The 27046-nt window shown below is 32.8% G+C and overlaps 2 protein-coding genes across 2 annotated transcripts; one reads left to right on the top strand and one right to left on the bottom strand.

The window, feature by feature from the left end:
- The first annotated feature begins 1488 nt into the window (after positions 1-1488).
- Positions 1489-5831, top strand: LOC132917174 (protein obstructor-E). The gene is made up of 5 exons (XM_060977782.1): positions 1489-1774; positions 3749-3976; positions 4489-4686; positions 4963-5155; positions 5614-5831. Exons 1-5 carry the CDS (start codon positions 1726-1728, stop codon positions 5636-5638), a joined length of 693 nt encoding a protein of 230 aa, XP_060833765.1. The 5' UTR covers positions 1489-1725; the 3' UTR covers positions 5639-5831.
- Positions 5832-11158: 5327 nt separating this feature from the next.
- Positions 11159-26332, bottom strand: LOC132927977 (putative uncharacterized protein DDB_G0288537). The gene is made up of 4 exons (XM_060992531.1): positions 26128-26332; positions 17830-18063; positions 15317-15505; positions 11159-13182 (listed from the first exon to the last, which is right to left on the bottom strand). The coding sequence occupies exons 1-4, from the start codon at positions 26180-26182 to the stop codon at positions 12452-12454; spliced, it is 1209 nt and encodes a 402-aa protein (XP_060848514.1). The 5' UTR covers positions 26183-26332; the 3' UTR covers positions 11159-12451.
- Between the last annotated feature and the right edge of the window lie 714 nt (positions 26333-27046).

The following is a 27046-nucleotide window of genomic DNA, read 5'->3' as shown; positions in this document are numbered from 1 at the left end:
TAATAGACAATTTATTTATTTGTACGTTATAGTAATAATATATTCAAAAATATTTAGATTGTAAAATTGTCTGTAGTTTATGCGAGAATATTAATACCACCATGTTGTTTAGGGCGTTTGGGCACAATTCCAAAGTAACATTATGATAATATTAGCCGGTTTTCTTAATGACCGTCGGCCTTGAAAGTCCATGAAATATAGAGAGAATAATAATAGGATGGAAGCATTATGGAATTCCACAGAGCCATATTAATTAATCAGCAGTTGCTAGGATTGCCCTTTGTAAAAGGACTTAAGCACAGTCGTTTCAACAAAAATTATATTTACAATAATAATAATAATATCGTCCTTTATACAAACAATACATTCATTTTATTTGAATAGATGAGTGAAACATGATCCGAAGAAAATTAAGTTGCATCAAGCAATTATTATAATGTAATGTTACCTACTTAAAATATGTGTGTTATCGCTGTATTTTACATAAATACATAATATAATTTTGTTTAAAATTTGAGTTTAACATAAATCTTCTGTCTGTCGAAAATCAAAATGTAATTTTTCAGGAAAATAATGAAATACTTTTTATTATACCGAATAAATAAATAAAAGTTGATATAATTACACACCATCTCGTATCTCGTCTGATAAATAATCTCAAAGATGTTTACATTTTTAACATAAATCAGTGTTATAAATTTTAACAGATGAATACTTTTTCTTCGCATTTTATATAATTTCTAGAATAACAAGTATAAAGGAAACTGCAGTCGGCTCGTAAACGGAAAGAAGCATTCTTGTATATTAAATAAAACATGTGAAAATAATAAACTTGACGAAATAATATTGCTACTTCTAAGAAATTTCGTTAAAATTGCAGTATTTTATGTTTTCGCCAAAATCGCTTCGTCGGAATAAAATAAATGCGTATGAATTTTTTAAAACGATTTTTCACGGTTCTCGGGGCCAATTGTTGATACCAAATAAACTTTCGCCTCGTTTCGTCGCTTATAATTATAACTATTACAAATATATATTTATTTAAACTTGCAGATGAATACACAACAAGCAATAATATTGTGCTCCGTCGCGAAAATTACAACATTTATTATTTATTATATCTATCAATCCTGCAAAAGAATCGCCAAGAACCAAAAATATATATATACTTCGTACAGCCAATTGTAACAAAACCATAGTACTTATATTATTTTATTATAGTGTATTATGTATCAATACCATTATAAATAGAGAATATCGTGACATTCGTATTTTACGAATCGAGAACTACAGAAAAAAAACCACCACCAATGAAGAAATAGTACCAACAGACTATATAATATAATCAATATTGCCATAATGGCATATATAATATAATATAACATATTATAATGATATATATATATATATATATATATTATATGTAACTATTATACAGTCGGCCCGCACTTCGATCGCACTCGCGGCGGAGTGGTTCAAGTTCATTCGGTTCCGAGCTACAGCGGCGTGTGAATACTACAGATTGGGGATCTGATTGGAGCGCTGTCGGTGAAAGGCGCGTAGTACACACGTACATATAACATTTGTCACGTGCGTTTTATTATTCTTTTTTCATTATTATTATATTTTACGTACAACGCGTACAGTGCACCAGAAGCCGCCGATTGTCTGACAGGTCGGATTTGTAAACACGCATAGGTAAATACCACACAGACCGCCGCTACAATGAACGTCTTTTGGACGTTTTCCGCAGTGCTCCTGCTCAAAGCAACAGGTATGTAAACTTATGTTTTACTCGCGTTTATCGTGTGTTACCATTTTTAATTCGGATCATCAGTAATATTATGTACAGAATTTTCGCAATCGAAATACATTTATTATCTATTTGAACATTTCATATGGCTAAAATTGGACCAATGCGTGTGATGAAGTACCAGCGTTTATTGTCGCGTGTAGCCCGTGTAGGTATATTATATATATATATAACTTGAGTGTATGTGGTTTTATTTTGAACGTACTTATGTTTTTCGTGTGTCACTTCGAGGGACGATTATGTATACAATATCATAAACAAACAAAATAACTATGCATTCTTTAGATGGTATGCCATTTATCGATATTCAATTAAAAACACTACATTTATTATAATATACCTAGAATACAATAAACACTAAAAGTCTGCAATGGCACAGAATAATATGTTTATTTATTGTTTTTGAACGTTGGGTGTAGTCGGAAGTTCATGATTTTATAATTTTTGTATAAATTAATAAGTGTTGTATTAATAACACGCATACAAATCGGTTGTTATGATAAATAAAAATAAATAAATAAATATATATTAAATAGAGTACGCTAGACATAGCATATATATCATATTAAAAAAATATAGGACATCGATACGTACAATAATTATCTACAGATGACCATAAAAACTGATCGAATGCACGATCACTATGCATATAATATTTATTATTAATAATATATTAAATATTATATATATAGTAGGTATATACATAATACATATATATAAAGGGATTAAAAATCAATTGTTGGTTACAGGGATCCGGGTAAGTTGTAAGTGGCTGAGCGTGGAGGGTGTGATGGATTTTGGGTCCAAGAAACGGTGTACGACTAATAGAAATGCGGCCCCCAAGAACATAATATTATTATTGTTATTATTATAAATCGTTTACCTATCTATATACCCGCACATATTATATTATATTAGTTGTATGTCAGTTGCATAATATTGTTATAAACTTATAAATAATACAATATTATATATATATAACGTGTTCGAGTTGTGCAACTAGCATTGGACGCGTATATGACAGATTGGAACAAAACCGCTCGCCCGAAGCGTTTCATAAATTACTCCATACCGACAGCAGCCATTATATTATATACGTACGTGTACGCCCGGGAGACAGTGCGCACGCCTCGATATCGGGACCGCGATCACAAAATAATGACTTATACTCTATATGTATGGGTTGTATGTATGTACATATATATAATAACGATAATAATACCGTAATAACATAATATACTCTCGTGTGCGGTTTTCGCTCGGGTGAAAGTTTGCAACGGGCTCGCGATGCGGTTTGTATGGGTGTTCCTCCCCGGCGAAACGAGTTTGAAACGCGACGGCGGCGGGCTGAAGAAAAATTGAACTCGTATACCTGTGCATAATATTATTATATACCGCTCTATATACTATATACGTGTATATTATATGTGTCAAATTATTATGTACCCACATGAGCACCCGCAACTGTTTACTGTTGCTGCGTTCTATACCCACGTCACCACCGAGTGAGAGTATACCGACGCGATTGTCATCGTTTGTGCCCGGCAAAATCGATACCCTTAAGACTGCACATAATTGCTCGTCAAGTCAATAATATATAATCGTATTGAACGAATATATAAACATATACGTTGTGTACAATCGATATTATCATTGGACAGCCATATTATATGATAATATTTAGTATAGCCGATCGTTGTATGGCGACGATTTTTCACGCGCGTTTTCAAAAACCAATCAATATATAAATATATATTATAATCTACTTAATATTTTTTGATAATTTTACTGATGACCAAGGTGAACAGTTTTATATCAAGACGAATTCGACAAGACCATTTGTATGTTTATATAGGTATATCAGGCTGGGGTTATTCTACCTGGTTAACTTAACAAAGTTACAATAACCTAACCTAGTTTTTTTTCGTTTTTCAGTGATCCAGTGCCAAGAATACAGCGCGGAAAGATCGTCGCAGTGTCCGGAACAACACGGCGAACAGACGTACGCCCACCCTGATTATTGCGATCAATTTTACCTGTGCACGAACGGCACGTTGACACTGGAACAGTGCGGCAACGGTCTGCTGTATGACGGAAAAGGCGCCGCCTACCACTTCTGCAACTACCACTGGGCCGTCGACTGTGGCAATCGCAAAGCCGAACGTAGGTTACGCGTAGTGATGAATTAACATACGACGCAAAACTAAGTATATAGTTTACTCGATGACGTAAACATTTTAGGCAGATCCTAATACACCGTCCAACACTTTGTTATTTTGCATATTATGCTCAAAACCACGGAGAACGATGAAATAGAATACATCCGATTAAAGGCTTAAGTATCTTAAGAGATCGTAGACTCACATAAATTGATGTATTTTTTTCACTGGCCTTTAGTGTTTGTATATTTGGTCCGTGATTCACGGTTTATGATCTATAGTATGAAGTCGAATATTGTAGGTTTTAAAACTGTTGTTATAGACATTCATAATGTAGAGATTGTATGAGAAATCAACAAATTGATTTAATAGAAAATTGAAACAATTTGAGCTCGTTCTTGGGGAGTGATAAATACTTGATACTTTGGGTACGCCAAAGACTTTTTACGACAATCGTCACGAATTTCTCTATGGAAAAATTGTATATCATAATAACGTCGTTATCGTGTTCCACAGTTGTGCCGATCAGTTCTCCCGGATGTGAATACCAGTTCGGTTTGTTCTCGGACGGTTCCGCTTGCAGCACCAACTACGTTAAATGTGAACACGGATCGCCATACTCGCTACCCTGCGAACCTGGCCTAGCTTACGACGACAGGATCAAGAAGTGTAACTGGCCCGATGAGCTCGTTGACGTAGGATGCAACCCAGCAGGTGCTCAAAATTTTCGTTTATCGCCCAAGCGCATATTACAATAATAATATGATAATATCACGCGTGTCTAGTCGGATTTACCCTTAAAATAACTTGGGATGCCAAGCGAAACCATTATTATTTTAAACTGCAATTTACGTTAGGCCCAGCCCGTACTTATTTAATAGTTGTGAATCCGCCTCAGGTCGCGAACGCGAGATATTATAGTATAAATTGTACTATAGTGTTGCTCGAGCGATGTATTGAATTACGTTTTGATTTTTCATTTCCGCACAGACATAATTGGATTCAGCTGCCCGGATAAGGTGGACCCACACTCGGTGTCGGCCAAATTCGAACCTTACCCGAGGTTTGCCCTCCCCGGAGATGCACACAGGCTCATTACGTGCGTGCACGGACATCCAAGGTTGATAAGTTGCGGTGAAGACAGTGTAGTAGATGAATCGTCACTGACATGCGTCGAGAAAGGGTACGTGTACACATTATTAAATATTATTGGTTGCCATTCGTTCAATTATTAGTTACCGATTTAACATTGTAATTCCCTATAACAGAATTTTTATATTATATAATTATCCGATCGATAATGTAGGCGTGATGCGTTGAACTGCAGTATTTACCAATCATATTATTGAATATTGATATAGACTTTGATGAGTGAAATATGTTCGTAACGTTTAGTAATTATACATAGACATAGCTACTGCTGATTTATTGTTTCAGTTATTAAACGTAAACGATCGATTAGTCCGTATAAAATCCGTCACATTTTTATGAGTTTAATGTTTTTTGCTCCTGAGTTAAGAACTTGTTTATTTTACTCGTCGTTTTTGGATTTTAAAATATGACATAACGGAAGACAAAAATTTCGTTCCATCCCCGTCACAATGTTAAAAAATAATTGAATGTATTTTTTTTCTGTTGCAGGTCTCATTACAGAAAGAGAAAGTAGATCATATCATTAATCCATTTGTGCCATGTTTTAAGTGTACATTTTCGCATAAAAACCATATTGTACAAACCATTGAATGACATTGGCACTGTGGCATCGTTACATGAAAACATATAAAAATAATTTTTCTGGGCTTGTTATTTATACCAAATTAATAGTTATATAAAAAAAATTAAAAAAAGTTTCCAATCAACCGTTTTTATATTATTATTGTGTTCTAACTTGAATACCTCGTGTTACACTCTATTATAGTCTATAGATAAGTCAATAGTCAATTTACCATTAATGAATAAGTATTGACGTATCGTAAAAATGTTAAATAATAGTACAAAATATATTATATACAACCACTGTATCTTATTTAAATAACATCAAAAATGTTTTTTTTCCATAGTAATGCGGTGAAAAAAACTAAATAATAGTTTATTTATTACATAGGTAGTAAGTCAGTGTATCTATGCCTAAAAATGCTAATTAAATACCAAAATATGCTATGAAAACTATTTTTATCTATAGAACTTTTAAAAAATTATGATGCACACTATAAGTGGCATCATACGTACTAGTGGCGTAATTGCGTAGATACGATTTTACTCGCTAGCGTCATTTTTATTTTTATTTTTTATCTAAATTATTTAGATACACTTATTTATAACTCATTATTAATTTAAAATTAATTATCATATTTAAAAGGAATTTATAATATTATTACTGCTAATAAGTACCTTAATTATAGATATACTAGAATAGTAGATATACTTTAATAAAATGGCTTTACTAAAAAAAAATTTAAATAAAACAATAATTGTTTATTATTTTCGTTAATTTTAGAAAATAAAATATAACATTTTAATGTATTGATATACCTTCTTGGTTATATTAAAATGTTTAAACCTATCATCAAATTTGTAACTACGTCACTGATACTTATACTTAGAAATAGAAACATAATTAGTTGTTTTTGCATTAAATCATTGACAAACGCATAATAAATCCTAAAAAAATATATATGTTTACAAATAATATCTGACCGGTTTCTGGGCCATCAAGATTACCTCACGGAATATTAGGACAATAAAAAATACCAATGTTATACAAGATGTTTTTAAATGTCTTCATATGTATATTATTCGTACGCAACCTAGTTGTATTATGAATAAAAACACGAAATTATCGAAACGTTTACATGTACTACAATCAATGGCGCAAATAAGAAAGAGGGCTGTGAAATGTATCATCCCAAATCTCTATCGAACTCCCATCTCCAAATCAAGTCTACACGAAGTATAGATATATTTATATATTTATTAATAATTATTTCTGAAATTTAGAAAATAAATCTAGTTACCTTGTTCTTATTTTTTATTATCTCTGCTACTAATTGAGATATATATTTACAACACACATCCGTCATTCAAATAATATAATTAATAATGCCGAATTTTACCGAAACAAAAATATATAATAAATAGTAATATACTACTATAAAATACATTTTTATATTGATTTTATTGAATATGGTTTTTTTTTATCAGTGTTTCGGGATACTGTATCCCCCTACCAATGTGAATTTTAACATTTATCACTGATTGGACTATAGATAAAAAATGTTTTGATAATAGACCAACAATATACGATTTTCCTTTTAAGGATCAACAGACAACAGTAACATAGCAAAATTGTATTAGAATCATTTAAACCTCGGAATACGCACAATGGTGGGATTAAAATGAAACCAATAGAATATTCTATCGGTATAAAGTAAAAACGAATCAAAGGCGCCTAAAACCAATAAATTAATTATAAAATATAATCATAATTTATATAACAGATGCTAATAAGTGATGCATATAGAGTCAACGTCAAAGAATATTCATTCGGGCAAATTTAAACTCGGACAAATCATGCGATTCTATCGAAGTACTCAACATAATACAATTATAACTTTGCGCTATTAACACGATATGAAAATTATTGTGGATACGTCGAGGTCGTTTTGTATATCGTATTATTATGTGAACGTGTTATAAAAACAATATTGCGTCATTCGCATTGGAACGCCTCGACTGACTATACTGACACGTGACATAGGGTTTGGGTTTATTATATAAATTGTAATCGTTTGACGCGTTAGATAAGTTATAGTAAAGTAATATTATTACCATAAACTGGTGCGTTATTCTCTGTAAAAGTGCAGGTGTACCCGGTAATTATGATTTTAAACAATATTAACACGCACAACAAAGTTTTAATTATACTAATACTCGGTATAATCGTGTTGTGTAATAGTAAATTATGAAAAGCCACGGATTTTTATTTCGCGATCGGGAACTCTTCACGCGAACTCAACTGTTTCAGATTAATAATTCAATAATATCTATCGGCGGCTTTAATGAGACTAAATACAAACATTGAAACATCGATGCAATGCGTTAACACAGACAACGGTAGCAAAAACTGTAACTGGAATAAAAATAAATATTACCTGAGTTATTTCACTATAGGACTATCTATATTCATCGTTCATGGAAAGAACGCGAATAATAAAAATAATCTCCGAGTACCAAAGAGATTTAAGTATGAGAACATAACAAAACTTAAATAATTTATTTGATTTTATGTGCTGTAATTTTTTTCTACGAACTTCAGCACAATCATGTACTTACGTTCCATTTGAAAAAGAAACGAGATAACATAACGTAATGCAATTAAATATTATACGTCCTATGCTGTTTTCAGCGGCGTTTCGAATATGCAATACGCAATTCATGTACGCCAGTAATATTATAGTAGATTAAATTAAATTTAATAATCGAATAGAAATTATTTACCTTTATATTTTAGATTCTAGACGGTACGATGCGTGTATAATAGGTTTAACAATAATTTGGGCTATTTTTTCTATATTATTTTTATTATTTCATTTTTGAATGTCATACTGTCATCAGTTATAAGTTATAACTTAGTTATCCGTGTACCCCATCTGGTCGTTATTGGTCTTGGTGGATTTGGCAATTCTGGGCATTTCTCATTAAAGATTGCTGTACGTTTGGTACATTTTAAAAACGTTTTTTTCATTCCTCCAATCAACTGATCTACATCTTGGTAATGTGCACGTACTTCTTCGCAAACATTGTGTAATGCATGTGCCAAGCAAGTCACATGTATGAGTTTTGGGTAAAGCGCTTTTATACAATCACCAGCTTTTTTCATATAAGGTGCCGCATCTGAGACAAATAGCAAAACATCGTTATGTTTTACATCATTTCCCCACAAAATATGCATAGCTTTATCGAATAGTTGGAATATTGTACTATGATTCACTTTCTCCAAGTATTCTGTGTGAATAACGAACATATTACTTGGATTTTGTAGTTGTAATGTGCCCACTATTACATTTGCAACATTACGACGTACAGAGTCCGTAGTCTCATCAATAGACACCCATATTTTTTGGTCTGTAATTGTATCACGAATTTTCGCCAATGTATTTTCATAGCATGAATTAAAATATCCTTTACGTAATGTCGACTCGTCAGGAATAGTTTTTTTGCAATATTTTGTTAAAAATTCACGAAAATGTTTATTATTTAGTTTATTCATTGGAATATTTGCAGCTACCAATGTTGAACATAAATCGGCATTAAAATCTGATTGACTACTAAACTGTTGTAAAAATGGTTGAAGTAATGCAGACTTTTCATTTTCGTGTCTTTTAACAGCTTGAACATGTTTTTCTCTCCGTACATGCTGTTGTATATTATATTTTTTTTCATGTCATACTTTTGTTTCACAAAGTTTGCAATATAAAATCGATCCATCTGTTTGAAAAATTTCTTCACCAAATTCTAAAACTAATTGTTTTAAAAATGCATTCGTTTTGACTTTTGGCATTTTAATAAAATACAACACTATAAATCACTATAAAACTTAAATTTTAAACACGTCTAAATTGATGTTATACGAGTACTGAGCGTAGGTTCTACAAACTATATGCAATAGTCGATAAGCTATCGACCCATAAGCTATCTGTAGATCGATAATCTATACATTTCAATCATTACATTTAATGACGTTTCGCACTAATGGTACGGTCACGGTCATTATTGCGGGTTTTCACATTTCTTATTAAGTAAATAAACACTTTTATATAATAATTTATTACGGGTTTTGACATTTCTTATAAATTATATGAACATTTTTTTAATTACTATAGCGTAACAAACAAATAAAAATTACACAGCTAGAATAACTGAAGAAAGCAATAAAAAAGCAAAAAAAGCATTTATATTAAAAAAAGCAAAAATAAATTCGTTTATTTCGAATCAGATTAACGTGAAACGAATTATGTATAAAAATTAGATTTTTATCTCAAATATATAAAAAGAAGCATTTGCTTTAAAATCCGAGCCCTAGTTATAATATTTATATTTATTTAATACAGTAAAATACTTCAATCTTCAACTTTGAGGTAAGTTATCGGTAGCAAATTTGAATCTATTATTATAGATTGTTATAGATAGTCGGTAATATCTACTTAAATAAATACGTTTTAGCTCTATCAAAAAGCTTGATAATTCAATACAAGATCTCATATAAGTTGTTCTAAAGCAATTTAAAAATGCATAGGCACGATTTTAAATATTTGAACTTCAAATTTTGATAACAATCGTACCAAACACAAAATTTCTTAAAAATTACTCTTTTAATAGAAATTAAACATCTCAAAAATGCAAATGCATAATTCTTTTTCAAATCTGTTAAGTTAATGTCTTGACGAAGTTATACAAGTAATACTGGCCGATATTTAAACGAGAAAAATAACATAATTTAAATAACAATAATTTAATTTAAATAACATAATTTAGTTAGTTCATAAATTAATTTAAAAAATACCAGTTTTATTCGTATAGAGACATAGCAACTTTTCATTAATACGTATATTGGTATATTATATTATTTTCTATTAACAATAAAATTTTTAAAAACGCTATTTAGATTTATGTTAAACTATTTGTATTTTGTACGACAACCCTATATTTACACCATTCAACAATACGTCAATATTGACTTGTATAATAATATTAATTGTTCATATTATCAATTAATAATATTATAATAATTCCTATATCAAATTGTATATTATATTATATAATATTATATGATTGGATTTCGGAAAATATTAATTAATAATCGAACAAAATACTTTTAAAACAGCATATCCACAAACATTTTCCTGATCGTTTTTAAAAACATAAACATTTTGATTTTAAACGATCTAAAATATTTAAAAACTCAACCCCTATCAACTTCGTATTGACACTTTTTCGTACACTTTTATATTATATTGGTACAACGCAGTCAGTTTTCACTGATTTTATATGCTAATATATTCAATAAAGGTGTTTTTTTTTTGCCTAACAATACACCGAGATCATTTAATCGATAGTAGGAATTTCTTGTAAACCAACAGGTTCGAAAAATATGTTATTTTTGCTATATTCAACACGAACTCAGATATTTAAAAAATAATAAAAGCATTCGTTTATTTTAATTGCAAATATTTTAATTAATAATACATGCATTACAATTGTATAGTTTCTTAAATGTATGTCAACACTATATTATGGAAAATAAGTGCTCAACGTACAATATTATATTATTTAATATATTATACTAAATATTAAAACTTACCTTTAAATGGCAATATTATATATCTTAATAATAAACAATAATGTAACTATAATATAACTTCTATTACAATAGCAAAATGTATATAAAAAAAAAATTGTAAAAAAATGCTGTACGATAATATACATACATACTTACAGAGTATTATATATTTTTTTTATATATGTACGAGTATATAATACAATGTATATTAATTATATTTAACGGAAACAACAGTTGTACAAACATTTCAACTTATTAAGTTATTGTTTATTATTAGAAAATAAAATGCGTTATAAATTCAGTCCTTTGGCAAGCAATTTCAAATTTGTATCAACACGAATAACATCTAAACGTTACACTCTTAAAAGTATACTATTATTATATCATATGAATGTGTTATACGAAGCGATTTTACGAGGATGCCCGACGCACACGTGTCACGTATGTTGAATTCATTTCATTCGACGGGTTTCAGCTTTTGGCATATTTTTAATATTGTGCCTAGACCGACGCGAATAAAATGATACAGTGACGATTTAATTTGAAAAAAAAAACCTGTAGATACGACCTTAAAACATAGTTGTTAACAGACCGTATACAAGGATACAAAAGCTGAGATAAGTCGTAATCTTTGAAATAGACCGTGGATAAACGGATACGGAAATTGAGTGGAGTAGAAATGTATTGATAATGAATGTGTTTATCGACGGTCACCTTTACCATTAATGCTTTTTTATAATAGATATCTATGAAATGGCTATTGACAAAAATGTATTTTCAGACTCTCAATCGTAGTTATTGAATACGCAATTTTTTGACAAAACTAGGTATGATGATTGATGTGTAGTTTTTATGGCGGTCATAATACGATATCGGATATGTTTGCACGACTATCCTCGAAAAATCGCCTAATACTAACGGAAAATAAAATCGAATAAAAAAACGTTTTGTTGTAGGTATATGTAGGTTATTCGAATTTTGTGAACAAAATCATTTCTGACAAAGGAATCGAATTCGATTATATTTTTGATGTAATATAAAATATTCGTTTTCGTTTTGAACTATATATTCTAATAATATACTAAATGTGTAGGTGTGTGTAGGTGTATCGACGTTAGTTGTGCAGTGCAATAATTGTGTTTAGTGTTCGGAAAACGCGACCGGTACACTGACATCGTCACCGACATCGTCTTCGGCGCCGCCGTACGATACCGGAGTGTTTTCTCTCCTCTGCACAGCGTGCTGTTGCTGTTGTTGCACCGGCAACGGGGGCAGTTGGAATTGTTGTGGTTGGGCCCGCTGTTGTGGCACAAACTGTTGCTGTTGCTGCTGTTGTTGCTGTTGCTGTTGTTGTTGCTGTTGCGGTTGCTGAACAGCCCTAGCCGCGGGTTGCTGGAACTGAGCCCGTTGTTGCTGTTGGAATTGTTGTTGCGGCAACTGCTGTTGCTGTTGTTGTGTAGCGGCAGGCAACTGTTGTTGTTGTTGTTGTTGTGGTTGTTGCTGTTGCTGCTGTTGGAACTGCTGTCTCTGCTGTGGCTGACCGCCTTGACGCTGATGAAGTTGCGGTTGCTGCTGTTGCTGGTTTCGCTGTTGTTGTACTGCCGGGGCGGCGGTGGCCTTAGCTTGTACTTGTTGTGGCACGTTCTCTTCACCGTCGTCTTCGTTAGACGGTAAATCATCTGGAGACGGGGCCGGTGTGGTTGGCACCTCACAATCCTCGGTGGGCGGCACAACGCACCTTAAAGTTCGCCTGTCGAACACCAACATGGCCGGACATCTTTGCAGCCTTGGGTAACCTCCTTGGCACTGCCAGTACCTATTGCACGACTTTCCTAGTGGTACGTTTCCGTTGGCGTCTTCGTTGCAGAGAGCTGAAACGCAAAACAACTTTTAACATAATGTATTTACGCACATCGTAAGAATATGTTTATTGTATATATATATATATATTATACGAGATGTGCAGGCGCGTAGCCAGGGGGGGTGTTACAGGTGTAATAACACACCCCCTCAGCCGTGGTATACTTAATATTTTTTTATCAAGATAAAGATGCATCATGTTATCAATTTTGTGTGTGTAATTTTTTCAATTAATTTTGAATAACACCCCCCCTTAGAAATTTCTAGCTACGCGCCTGGAGATGTGTGTAAATAAATGACAATAATGTTTGATACACGTGTAAATAAAACATAGAAACTAATAAACTATAGCACTTGATTTTGATAAAAAGGGCAAGAGAGGGAGAAATTACGCAAAAAAGTGAAAACCAAAATACTAGCAGAACCACTTATTCGATGATAATGGTATTAAGAAAATTATTAATTGTTATGAATTCGTAAAATGTCTTTCTAAAAATTTTTGATCAAAAAACTATTAATACGATATTATTATAATAAGTATTATCTCGAAATTGAAAAAAAATTTTTTAGCATTATTTTTAACTGTGGACTCATCAAGTATTTGGTTTAAATCTAGGGTCCAAATTATATGCGCTACAGCCTACAGTACAAGTCAATACGAGATTCTTCTCGTTTACGCGTTTTAATTTTATTTTTACAGCCCGTGCGCGATTACATAACTGCAATAATACGCGATACATCCAATCGTGCGATATACCTACATCATAATCGGTATACCAATACATATATAAAAGATACTTTGCATGCCGATTGTGTCAAAGCGTGCAGTCAGATAGTTATATAACCCGTTAGATAAATTCGGGTCGACTCGAATAGTATGAGCGGGCGAGTGTGACAAGTGTTGCTCGTATATGCTGCACAGCGTCGATGTATCGATAAATAAAACGGGATTTCTCTTTCAAATGGCATCCAATGATAAATTAACAACGAAATAATGACGAAAATTTACCCAAGGCGTACGTCGTGTATTTATTTTAAAAAACAGTCGAGTTTGGTGGCTATGACGCAACAGCGACAATATTATGAGATTATTATATGACTCGCGTGGATAATAAAAAAATATTATAATATTATGTCGGCATAAATTTCAGTGTATTTCGTCCGCGAACGAATACCTCTTAGTCGGCGGCGAATTTTCTGAATAAAAACAACAATGAAAAAAAAGTCTGTAAACTGACATATGTAAAATAGTATGCCTTTATATATATTATATATACAAGGCCCAGTCAGCGGTATTATTTGTTCAGTTCTCCACAAGACGTCAATCGGTGAAACTGCACGTCAAAACGTAACAATAAAAATACAGTATTAAAATGTTATAGTTCCGCCATAAAGTCCGAGTGTCAGACCCGCACGTGTATCGCACATAACGTATTATATCACCAGGTCGAGGTGAATTGTATTTTTCTGGCTATATTTTTGGTCGCAAATTATTAGGTAATTCACCGATCGAGCGTTTCAACGGGTAGCCCAGGTATGTTATTATTATGATAATAGTTTTATATTATGTATACACACACGGTCGTCAATCGAGTTGCGCAGCCTGCGCCGGACACGATCTACCATCGCGGTACATATGCCTCGCATGATTATATCATCGGTGACGACAAAATGGCGGTGAAAGCTCTTTAAACGCGGTAGGCAAATATATTGATACGTCATAAGACGGTGGGGTCTGTGTGGAATAAAGTCGGATTCACACGGCTACTTTATCTGTCGATTCTGTCGTATCGTGTCCTAAAGTCGAGCTGCCCCAACTCTGAGAATTTACAGGTAAACCGTGGTAAGTAAACGATACCACGATTACAACGGCCAATCAGAATACGATAAAAGCCACACGACGCGACAGACGACGTACCTGCGTGAACTCGGCAAAACGCGACCGTGCGTAACCAGCCCGGTATGCGGTATACTCGACAGTGGTTGTCACACCATTTACCGAATATTTTCATGTGCTGTCAAATGCGTATGTATGTGCGAATATTAATTTAACAGTTATAGGTTACCTACCTATATTTAAGTATAAATATATAACTAGTGCTTTTTTATATATATTTCATAATATAATCACTGGCAAGTACTTACGGTGTTTTTGGCATCCGTCGACATTCTCGGGCCAATCACAAGAGTGAGTTTTCTCGTTGTACAACAATCCGCCGATGCACAGCTGTTCGGTGGCGGTGCTGTTCCAGCAAGTCCAGTACCGTGTGCAAGACGTCTCGTGACCGAATATTCCATACAGCCAATCGCAGTGTTCTCGAGCTATCGGACCGTCTGTGGGACGCAATACGAATGGTTATAACAATATCGATCGACAACTACCATGGTATCAAAATTTCAAAACCTATGGCCACATTCGTCTCAGCAAAGGACCACACCCTGTCAATCACAAATTGTGTATAAATGTGCAAACAACTAACCTACAAACACAACATCTTAAACCAAAAATGCCAACAATCACCGCCATCCAACTCTACCACCAATCCTGAACACCACTGAAAATCCGACAAAAACACGTTCATTTGCAAATGTAACACAGGATCACCAATCATTCAAATCTCATCTTACTCATATATAAATAACAATAAGATCTAATTTCTTGATGAATTTAAATCCATTTAAATCTTATTATTATATACCTCCTCACTACTGTCTCCTCGGCTCTCACAAAAGTGTCATAAAGTTCTATCGTTAAAAATGGAACTTTCAAGTCTCCGTCTTTAAAAACAAATAAGTTAAGTATACACGGTTAACCACATTATTATTTATTATAATATAATTCGATAAGATTGACCGTTTACAGGGTAGCCAATGTTTAGGCAGTCTTGTCGACAATTGTTGGCACATTCAATAATGATTGTTTATTTTTAGAACGTGTATATTTTTTCGTCACATAAAAATGTACTTATAGAAATTTTAATTTGTTAACGAATTTCTCGTTGTTAAATTCAATAGACTTCAGTCAAGTTTCAATTGATATTTAAAAAAAATTTTAAAACACTTATTATGTACCTACAGCAAATCAGAACAGAATTAAAAGAACGAAATTAGTTCAAATCCAATTTATAAGTTCTACTTGTATACGCTGTAAGTACATCACAACATATTTATTTTTGATAAGACACAATAACCAAACGTCAATAAAAGTTATTTCTTGTTAGAATTGTTTTATTAACTTGGAATACAATTGGTACAAGTGCCTATACAATTTATTATCTAACTGTGTGTGTTGTCGTTATATAATTGCATTAGGTAAGTACAATATTATATACATTATAATGTACTTTAAAATAAATATGTTAACCAAATTTCAGTCAAAACTCCAAGTTTATATTCGTAATGACTTAGCATATTATTACATCAAGCATAATATTGTATTTGATAGCTGAATTTAACTGATATTATATGTATCATATAGAACTTTCGTGTGTTATAACAAACAAAAACATTGACTAACACGTAAATATTGATTAACATAGACGTCCAATGTGCGGCAGCGTATTACAACCTGCAGTTCTTATTTATATGTCAGTGGGCAATTTATTTAATAAAAATTATCTTCGTAAGCCAAGAATCGCGCGTTGTCGGCTGGAGAATTGGGCGAGCAACAAACTTCGTTTTTGCAATAATAATAATAATAAAAGCAATATAGTACAATACACGACGCCGTGCGCGCGTGTTTTAAGACGATTATAATTTATTGTAATCGGCGTAAGTTTATTATTATTATTGTAGGTACTATATTATATTATTGACGTGGATATTGCGGGTTTCGTGCGGCGATCGCCTGCCTCCCCGGGTGGGCGTCTGACCGCCTCGGGCGTCAGCAGTATACTTTCACCTCCGCGCGACGACGGACTTGCCGTATAGCACGTAGCATAAGTATAATAATACTATTAACATTATACCGCATTCGTGCTGCACCTATGGAGAGGTCGGTCCGTTGGCTTGGATATTGCCGGAGGAATTTATACGAATATATAATATGTAATAAAACGAGCGTGAAGCCGTGAAGGCCTGGGCAATGATGGGTTTGTATGTATATTATGACATGAGAAGGGTTCATCGCATACACTGTAGTATATACAATATTAAGTAATAACACGAGGAGATCGCGCAGAGCAACGTCGTGAGAACGAACTTTGATGAAAAAAGCGCGCAAGCTCCGATTTCGATTCGTTGCTTTCGAATTTAAAAATACTGTTCCTAGTATTCAGTCCCGACTGACAGGTTTTTTTTTAAGTACCTACACTACTCAAGTCATTTTGAATTTCAATAAAGACTAACTATAGATTCTATAATTGAAAAAAAAAATGCTGCCTATGTAACCGTGATTGAATTACATTAAAAAAAGTGCATAACAATTGTAATGGACTTGATATTATTTATTATTTATATTGAATCGCATATAACACTGAAAACCGCATATTATACTGTCTATATAAACTCAACAATGCACACGTGACCTGTAAAATATCTTAACTTTAGTCTTTAAGCATAAACTGGAAACTACTTCATGACTTGCCTTATATATTGTAGGCTAGTATATTATTCTACGCAGAATATAATATATTATATTATTTTAAGAGTTGTCTTACTGGCTTGAGTTTTTCCATCGCAGTAGTCCGCCCTCCACGGGTAGTCACATCCCTCGGTGACACCCCTATGTTTTCCCGCATAGACCAGACCATTCGGGCAGTCGTACAACTCAGGCTGACCGTCCACGCACTCCCAATAACGATCACAGTAAGCCGCGTCAGCTACCACCTTGTTTTTGGCTTTACACGGGTCTTCCTGTACATTGGACGACTTCAGTTGTTGCTGGCAGGAGCCTGAAAACGGAACACAGAGTTAAATAGTATAAGGTATCTATGTATATTTCATGTTATTAAAATAACTACTTGCGTATTAAAACAATTAATATTACTATTATTATTAATATTATGCTATATGTCTATATATATATATATAATTATATCCCTGTATGAATATCAATATAACACCGATTGCTGGTATAACATCAGTGCATCAGTCTATTCTAATCGGTATTCAGTATAAATTAATAAATAACGTAACAATAACCGGTAACAGACTGATTCCGTTAACCGGTTTCGTACAGTCGTACAGGTATTTTAACACGTCCTGTCGCTGGGCCACGACCGATGTGCAAGATTCGCCCAACTTTTGTTCGATCGATCCGCTCGTGTATCATTGTGTCTTGCACAATCATCAATAATATTCTTATTATAACATCATCATAAAAAAAAAAATACACTTAGTGACGACTGCAGCGTCTGTAACCGTTTATATTATAAATGCATATAGGTACCTACCGAATTTACGAAATCGGAAATATTCGTCTATAGTGAACTAACAATGGGTATAATGATAATCGATTTCGAGGCTTATGCCGTTTTTAAATGAAATAATGTAGCAATTTTTTTACGGCGGTGTTACAATAAATTGTCTAGAATAGTTTATGCGAAAGGCACTACGGCGTTTATTAACGCGTAAAACGCCAAAACGTGTATATTTATAACATCGTATAACCTTAACGTAAGAAATTATGACAATAATGTGATATGTTATGTAAAAGTTTAAGTGGGATGGTGGTCTTAAATAACAATTAATTCCATTCCAGATTGTTTTCGATTGTCACAATATAGTCAATACCAGACAATACTCAATATTTTGATGTACCTATTCTATCACGACTCAGTTACATGATAAAACGTATGGCTTATTTGAGTAGAAATACTATAGGTCAGTGATAGCAGAAGTATTTTTTTTTACTTTCAATAAATGAATTAACATTTATGATTTATAATATCATTTTTAATAACGAAATTATATAAAAATACTACTGGTCCCGTGTAAAAACATCTCTGAATCGATAAGACTTTTAAGAATGACTTATGTTGTTTATTCAATATATATATCCTAAGCATGATGGTGTAAAAAAGTAAAAACTTTCGCTTGGAGGGGATAATGACCCAGTTTTTTTTTAAATACACCACAGCGATGAAATCAATGAATTTTTGAGACCTATACATATATAAATATACAACAACAGACCCGAACCCTGATTCACTGCAGTCTCAGTTCTTCTGTACTAATATTACGAGTATATTCGAAATGGCTGTGACTTTTAAACAAAAAATCTACTTGTGCGTATTTATGGTTTAATATGTTTATAACTGTCATCGATATTGTTTCGATCCGATAATTTTCAAATGACACGGCCGCAGTACAATCGGAATGCATACATTGAAGATGCAACAGGGTAGTAGACGATTATATTTTTGATTATTTTTTTTTCATCAAACCAAAACGATATCAATTAACGTAAGTACACGTTACGCAACCTACTCGCGCGTGACCTTTTACACCGCGGCCGATTACATTACCATTGCAGTATATAAAATTATAAACGCTACTCCGGGGATCGGCTCAAGTCGTAGTAACTTAGTACTCGCGTATTAGATATATAATACATAATGTACGCTCCGGATCCCACGGTGAAAGCAGTAACGACGGCGAGATAACTATACGCGTCGTGATCGGTTTATTTTTTCGTTTTTAAGAAGAAATGACCGGGTTACGTCACCCGCACCTAACCTTGCCGTCGTGCATATCAATATATCATATCATATATTTCACTCATCGGACGCTATTATAAAAATAGAAATAGGCACACTGCAGACGGGTATACCTTATGCACATCGTCTTGCACCTCCACAACATTATATATACTGTGACGTGCGTGCGTAATGGTTATAATAGTTATTATTACGACTATTATATTTAAATATTATTATTAGTATATTAACGGCGTACATACGCACATAATGCACCTTTTAATTTTTAGAAAGCCGTGGCGACGCTGTCTAAGACCTGAGTGCACGGTATACCTATACTCGGGAGATGTCTACGACGACGCCGCCGCCGCTGCCGGGTCACACGAAGTACATGATGATGCAGACGCGCATCCTATACGAAGCCATTGAACTTTCGCATAACAATATACCTATATGTATACCGTCTGCCCCGAACGGTCGACTTAGCGTACACAATGAATCTATACACATTATGTTATGAGATTTGCATTGTACGCGCGCGTTAGATAATAATGTTTTACGATACGTAAGTCGCGTATATGTATATATATATATATATTTATAGAGTATACATAAACACCGAATAGAAAGCTGCCGCTGCACACGAACACAATGACGCGAGGGCGAAGGAGGGCGTGTCGTGCGCCGTTTTTATTTATATTCTCTTTTTGTCACCGACTTCGACGCGCTAATTATTATTATTATTATTATTGTTATTATTGTCACTGCCGCCTCCGCCGCCGGTCGATAATTATTTTAACAATAACGTTTCATTATTATTACGATCTTATTGGTTCTCCTCTCTCATCTTATCGCAATATGTATGTATATATATTTTATGTATCGTCATTACCGCAGTCTCAGTTACATCAGTTATTACGACTATCGACGTTGCCGTAATCATTGTTGTTTCTGAGGAATTATATATCAACGTATCATTATTAGTAAAAGCGGAGACTCTCCGGCACACATAGCTTCGGGACAATAATCGCGGACAAAAGGCGGACACAGAGAAATTGAAGGAACTCGAAATCATTTCGGCCGCGGTGCGTAACAAATCGTCTTAAATACATATATTGCCGAGTATAGCAAGACAACAATACCTCCCCCGCCTCTACGCGAGCACGCGTCTATCGTCTTCCAGCCGAGGTCGTTGCTGTGACGCTTAATAATGATAATAATATGCTAAAATACATTATATAGACTTCATGCGCGACGTGATAATCATGTTTAGATTGTATAAATACACAACGACGATAATGTCTGCACAAACGCGACCGTTTCGTAAAAATCGATCAGGTCCACCCACGTTTGGATGTAGACGATAGTGACGTATAATTTCTTTGTGATTCTTGTGCCGTTCGAAGTACTGATTATGTCGTCGCCGCTGCCGAACGGAAGACAATTCAAAGCGCGTGAAACTTTCACCTTTTCGCTCGTCTCCGTCGACCCGTCCGAATCATAACTGATGTTTCACACTCGTTATACGGTTTACTGCGCGCACACGCGATCACGCAAATCACTCTGTTCTATACACCGTAAGACAATACGACATAATCGACGTAAATACTCTGTTTTCATAATCGCGTGACGCGCCACGAAGACGTCTTAAACGTTTATGTGGTCCGAAAACCGAGTTTACAATATAATTTCTGCTTTTCGAGTGCAATACCGGTATACTATTGTGGAGAAAACTTGACCATCGTCTCGGTTGCGCGCCGACCGTAAACGGGTAGAAAACTTAAAAAAACGGCTGCATCGGCTTTCCTCTCGCTGCGTTAAACAATAATCGAGATGACGACCGATATTATGTACAAACTCACATTGACTGTGTTTAAGTAGTGTATACTCTCTTTTCTCGGGCCATGGTATATTAAAAACTGCACTTTTCAGTTAACAACTAACTATACTTTCATTAGCTCGAAAAATTGTTTTCACTCTGACGACGATCGAGTCATTATTAAACTCACCGTGCCGGTGTTTCTGTGTTTTCCGTCAACACTTGGCTGGCGTTGTTGTTATTTTTTATCTTTTTCACTTGCAAGACGTATCAGCATGGTATATATAGATATAATAAATTCATAGTTAGCAAACTAACAACGTTAGGGTGGTATAGACAACGAGAACAAACGCGATGAAACCCCCTGTATTACTCTATAATTATATGATGATACAGGGTTTTTTTTTATCACTTCTAGAGCGGGTTTCCAAGGTTGTAAACGAATTTATAATAACAATGTACACGATACGCCTAAATGTATACAGTATACTGTACACTATATGCACGTATAATAATAAAGATAGAAACCATGCGCGGTCTGCGGGTGCGAAAAATATATTATAAAAGGTCGAGGCCGACGCGGTCAGTCGTCTCTCATCGTTGTCGCGTTTAATTACGTTTGCATTATTATTTGCACAATAATACGTATTATATTATTATTCAAAAACATGACTTTGCCTCTGTGTGTGTGTGCGTGTGACTATTAATTTGCACGCGGACCCGTGTGAATACATTGCGATTCTATAATATACTCATATTATATTATGTAAGTGTCGAGTGTATGTTTAGGGATGATATTGTACCCACGATGAAAATATGCGTGTATAGGTACTATTCTTATATTATAATACATGATATACATAATATATTAATATATTATTTTCCGCGATTGTGCAACGAGGACAATTTTAAAATTGTCTATAAAAAATACCAAATAATAAAATGACAAGCATCGTGCGAAAAAGGCGCTGAACGCGTAATAAAAAAAAAAACAAACCGGATTGTTTATGTCTTTACAATCGATTATTCGACAATCACAAATGAATTCGTACAGATTTCGCAATCCATCTGCTAATATAATACAACAACAACAATGTGATTATAATGATGATGGTGGTACATTATACACAGGGTAATTTACCAAACACGCTAATCCCTCCCTTTTTTAATACCTCTTTCGGTTATTCAAAATATCTGATTTTTAGATTTTTTTTTAACTCTTTTACTATATACTTATAGATCATAATATCTTTAAATTATTTGTTCTACACTTAAAGAATTTCTATGAAGATACAAACTTCTGTTTTTACAAATGAGAATCCCCGTTCTACTGTACATTTTTTAATGGATAATTTTTTCTCAAAATTTTAACGTATAGCAGTTTTAAGTTATTTAACTTTATATACTAATGGTATAAACATAAATATAGGTTAAGTTTATAACAAAATTATTTAATTATTTACAGTAAACAAGAGGACTTATTACCTATTTAAAAAACAGAGTTTGTGGTTTGTATCGCTGCAAAGTACAGAATATTCTTTAAGTAGTACAAAAACTTTCAATAATTTAAAAATATGGTTGTTAAGTGTGTTTAAATATTCCTGCTTGCTGCTAACATCAGAATTTGAATAATTTCATTATTAAATGAAAAAATATAAGGATGAACATGCTTGGTGAATCACTCTGTATGATATCGAACTATGACGATGATATATTGATGGTGGTTATGATGATCTGCTTTCAGGCCATTTCGACAACGACGCCTTCGCTGGGATTATTGCGATAATATTACAATCATTAAATCATATTATTAGCACGTAAATTATGTACAGACCGTGTATGTATACGTTGACAGTTTCAAGTTGTGTTAAAGGGCGTCACTTTATCACAGATGATGGTGCTAAACTCTCAGCAATACTTGTCTTGGAAATTTATTGTCTGTTAGATATAATTCACGCCATTTGGAGTTTTTTTTTTTAAATTAATCGTAAAATAGGTTTGGATGACAATTAATATGCATAAACAATAAATTAGGGGCGATTGCATGAACTAATAGTTCGTGATATAACTGCTATGGTTAGGTTAAATTATATTATAGCTATACTATAGTGTATACGGTATGATATTGTATCTATAATAATAATTTATATATATCTATGAGGTTTACTTCCTGTGTAACTGCAGCTGCAGAAACTCTATCAGAACGGACTGTAGCAGATTTCTAGCGTGCGTTAACGCGTCTAATCTATATACGAAATATATTATATATATATATATATATATATATAGCCTATATGACAGGTGACATGTATCCAATATAATAATATAAGATACAAATAATATTAATATATTGTGTTCACTTGGTGCGGAATACGCTGCATTCCTACGAGATCTAGGAAATCATAGGTTTTTATTAAAAACATGACGTAAAAATATGTTGTACAGGAACGATTTTACGAAACCAGTCGAAAGTGAAAGTTTGCATCTTTGACAGAACATTGTCGGATACAAAAATATGTCCTTAATGATATTTAAGCGAAAAATGTATAAATAATAATGATATATTATATCCTTCCCCTCTCAACTGATAAAAACACTTTGTAGCTACTTTTGTTTAATTATAATAACTATGAGCCAAAATTATAGTAGTATACACTATACATAATACTTATTTTTTTTTTTTTTTTAAACCTGTAGTCGGCAATACGTTATTTAAAACCATTATTTTTATTTTTTATTTTAGTATTTAAGTATTTTTTTTCTTTTTAATGTTTTTAATATTTATATAGAGAGAGAATCCGGAATCGTTATAATGCCATCTGTTTTATTTTAATGTATTCTTAATAGGTATTTGAACCTCATGTGACATCCATTGGAAATTCATTTTAAATTAGAATAAATTTATTTATGTCTATTAGTTCCGCCTCTTCGTTGTAATTTAAAAAAATTACCCAACTGCTACATTCATCACAATCGGTAAATAATGAAGTTTAGAATTATATCCTTATGTAAAATGAAAATATGTCGATATCAATTGTTAACGTAAAAATGTATACAGGTTTATAATAGTACCTATATTGTAAACCCGTCAAGTGATTATTATAAAGCGTAACCATGTTACATATTATTGTATAGGATTACATGAATATTTTTGAATTGACAGAATATACAACTTGTCACTTATAAATTTAAGTTAAATAACAACGATTTTAGTTTCTATACCGGTTTCAATTTTTTTCGTACGTTCACATCGTCAAACGATTAATCATATAATATATTACCTCAAATAATGTTTTCCTTAACCAATATGACGTCGTAAAAAAATAAAGCTACCGATCCTACACAAACCATTTAGCATTTACAGTGCACATTTGTCATAAATGAGATATAGTACATTTTTCTTTCTTCGGCGAATACATCTCCATTAAAAATTTTAACCATTATATCATTATTATTACTAATGCAAAATAAAACAAATGTGCATTAAAATATTAAATACCTATTAAAATCTTTTAATAGAAAATAAAGTACATAGTTTGTTTAAATATTTGCCAACAACTTATTTTTTTACGATTTGATAACATTTTGAAATACAAATTTATCTTAAACAATAAATAACTACACTAAATGCTATAAGTCTTATAACTTAATTTTACTAAATTCATTAATAATAATAGATTAAAAAAAATCATGTTAAATTTAACAACCATTCTAATTTAAAATTATTGTTGGGTATTCTTTTGTTTATAATCCAAATAAAAAATTTAATATTAATTATTCTTTCTTAAATAAAGTATCAATAATTAATCAAGATTTTTTTTATCACAAGGTCAATATAACCCCTGCAAGTACTACTATCGGATTCAAAACAAGAAACAATAGGGTAACAAAAAATTAATTTGATATAAACTTTAATTTTAATGGAACCTGATTCACTCGATATATTATTTAACATATTCGATAGGGGTACACACCATAGGCTTATGGTTTTTTTTATCATCTAAACTATTTTAGTTTTTTCGTTAGAAGTTATAAAACCATGATGAAATTAGCGTAGAATATCTTGAGAACTCTTACACAAAAATATATTACTATGCATTTGTCTAAAACTAACTAGAAAATAATACCGATAAGAAACTTGATTTACTGCATTATATGGTATACGTTATATATTATGAAGTATAGTGGCCAGGCCGTGATACTTGGATTTCGAGAGATGTGTTAGTCTCTTGCAATACGCGAAATACGCCATTGCAGTTAGGAATGCACAACGAAAATTATTTCCGTGTAAACTACAATACTGGACAGAAATAATCGGCGGATATCCAAGAAGCGATTTTATACATTTCATAAGTATATAATTTTGATGCAATTCGCCACGGAATATTCAAAGGGTAATATTAAAACTATATAACTCATATGCCTATCACCATGACTTACTGTTAATCTATAATATAATAACATACGTGTTTAAAATAATAATAAAATTGTTCACTTACATTGTTGAACCAGGTAAGTGGTGAGAACCACCCACAGACATGTGTTGCGCTTCATCGTTGTCGCGGAAATAATAATGAGCAGTAACTGACGGCGCAAGAAGGCGGTCGTGTTCGACGACGATGGACGCGACGTCGGACAGCAGAGGAGGACAAACGCGACGATGGAGAGGAAAAACGAAATATAATAAAGCTGAAGACGCCGCCGCCTCGGACGATAGGGAGAGAGATGAAAGTAAGAGACCTTGCGTTTATATATACACATATAAATAAATATATCTATATACATACATAATATTATACGTATACGCGTGTACAGGTGGTTCGCACAACATCAGATCCCACGGCCCATCTCTCGTGAATTTATTATACATTTATGTATATTTTACCGTGTACGAATTACTACACTACATAATAATAGTTGTACTATACATATTACATGTTACGCATCGCATTATTACGTGTACGATGTTGTTAAATAATTTTTTTTCGAATTTTAATGAATGTATTCTGGTACTATATGCCGTTCGACAATAATTTAAAAAACCAATAAGTTCGCGCTTCATGAAAAGATATTTTCAGGTCTAAATATTGCACCTTCCTTCCTAAAGTCTTCATGAGTCACTTTTTCGTTTCCATTTGGAAAGGAAAAATAGCATGTAGGTATAATACACATGGTATGAATCAATAAATCGCACATCCCATTAAAAAACAAAAAAAGAAAGAAACGTAAAAATAATTGTAATTTTATGAATAAAAATAGGTTAACCATTTTTTATACTTTCGCGTTGAATCTCGAAGCTTATTATTATTTATTTATTTATTGTAATTATTTTGTATTTATTGTTGATCTGTATTCTAAAATAATATTGTATAGTAATAATTTACTAGCTATTCCCATTTACTGCTTTGCCCGTAAAAA

Source organism: Rhopalosiphum padi, chromosome 1, assembly GCF_020882245.1.
Source record: "Rhopalosiphum padi isolate XX-2018 chromosome 1, ASM2088224v1, whole genome shotgun sequence".
In the NCBI taxonomy this organism is placed as follows: Eukaryota; Metazoa; Arthropoda; class Insecta; order Hemiptera; family Aphididae; genus Rhopalosiphum; species Rhopalosiphum padi.
Note: the sequence above shows the minus strand (reverse complement) of the source record. Positions and strands in the feature narration are given on the sequence as shown.

Coding starts and splice junctions, on each gene's coding strand:
- LOC132917174 (XM_060977782.1), top strand. CDS start 1,726: ATGAACGTCTTTTGGACGTTTTCCGCAGTGCTCCTGCTCAAAGCAACA. Junction 4,687..4,962: donor CGTAGGATGCAACCCAGCAG/GTGCTCAAAATT, acceptor ATTTCCGCACAG/ACATAATTGGATTCAGCTGC. Junction 5,156..5,613: donor CTGACATGCGTCGAGAAAGG/GTACGTGTACAC, acceptor TTTCTGTTGCAG/GTCTCATTACAGAAAGAGAA.
- LOC132927977 (XM_060992531.1), bottom strand. CDS start 26,182: ATGAAGCGCAACACATGTCTGTGGGTGGTTCTCACCACTTACCTGGTT. Junction 18,064..26,127: donor CACTTACCTGGTTCAACAAT/GTAAGTGAACAA, acceptor TTCCGTTTTCAG/GCTCCTGCCAGCAACAACTG. Junction 13,183..15,316: donor CGACGGATGCCAAAAACACC/GTAAGTACTTGC, acceptor TTTGCGTTTCAG/CTCTCTGCAACGAAGACGCC.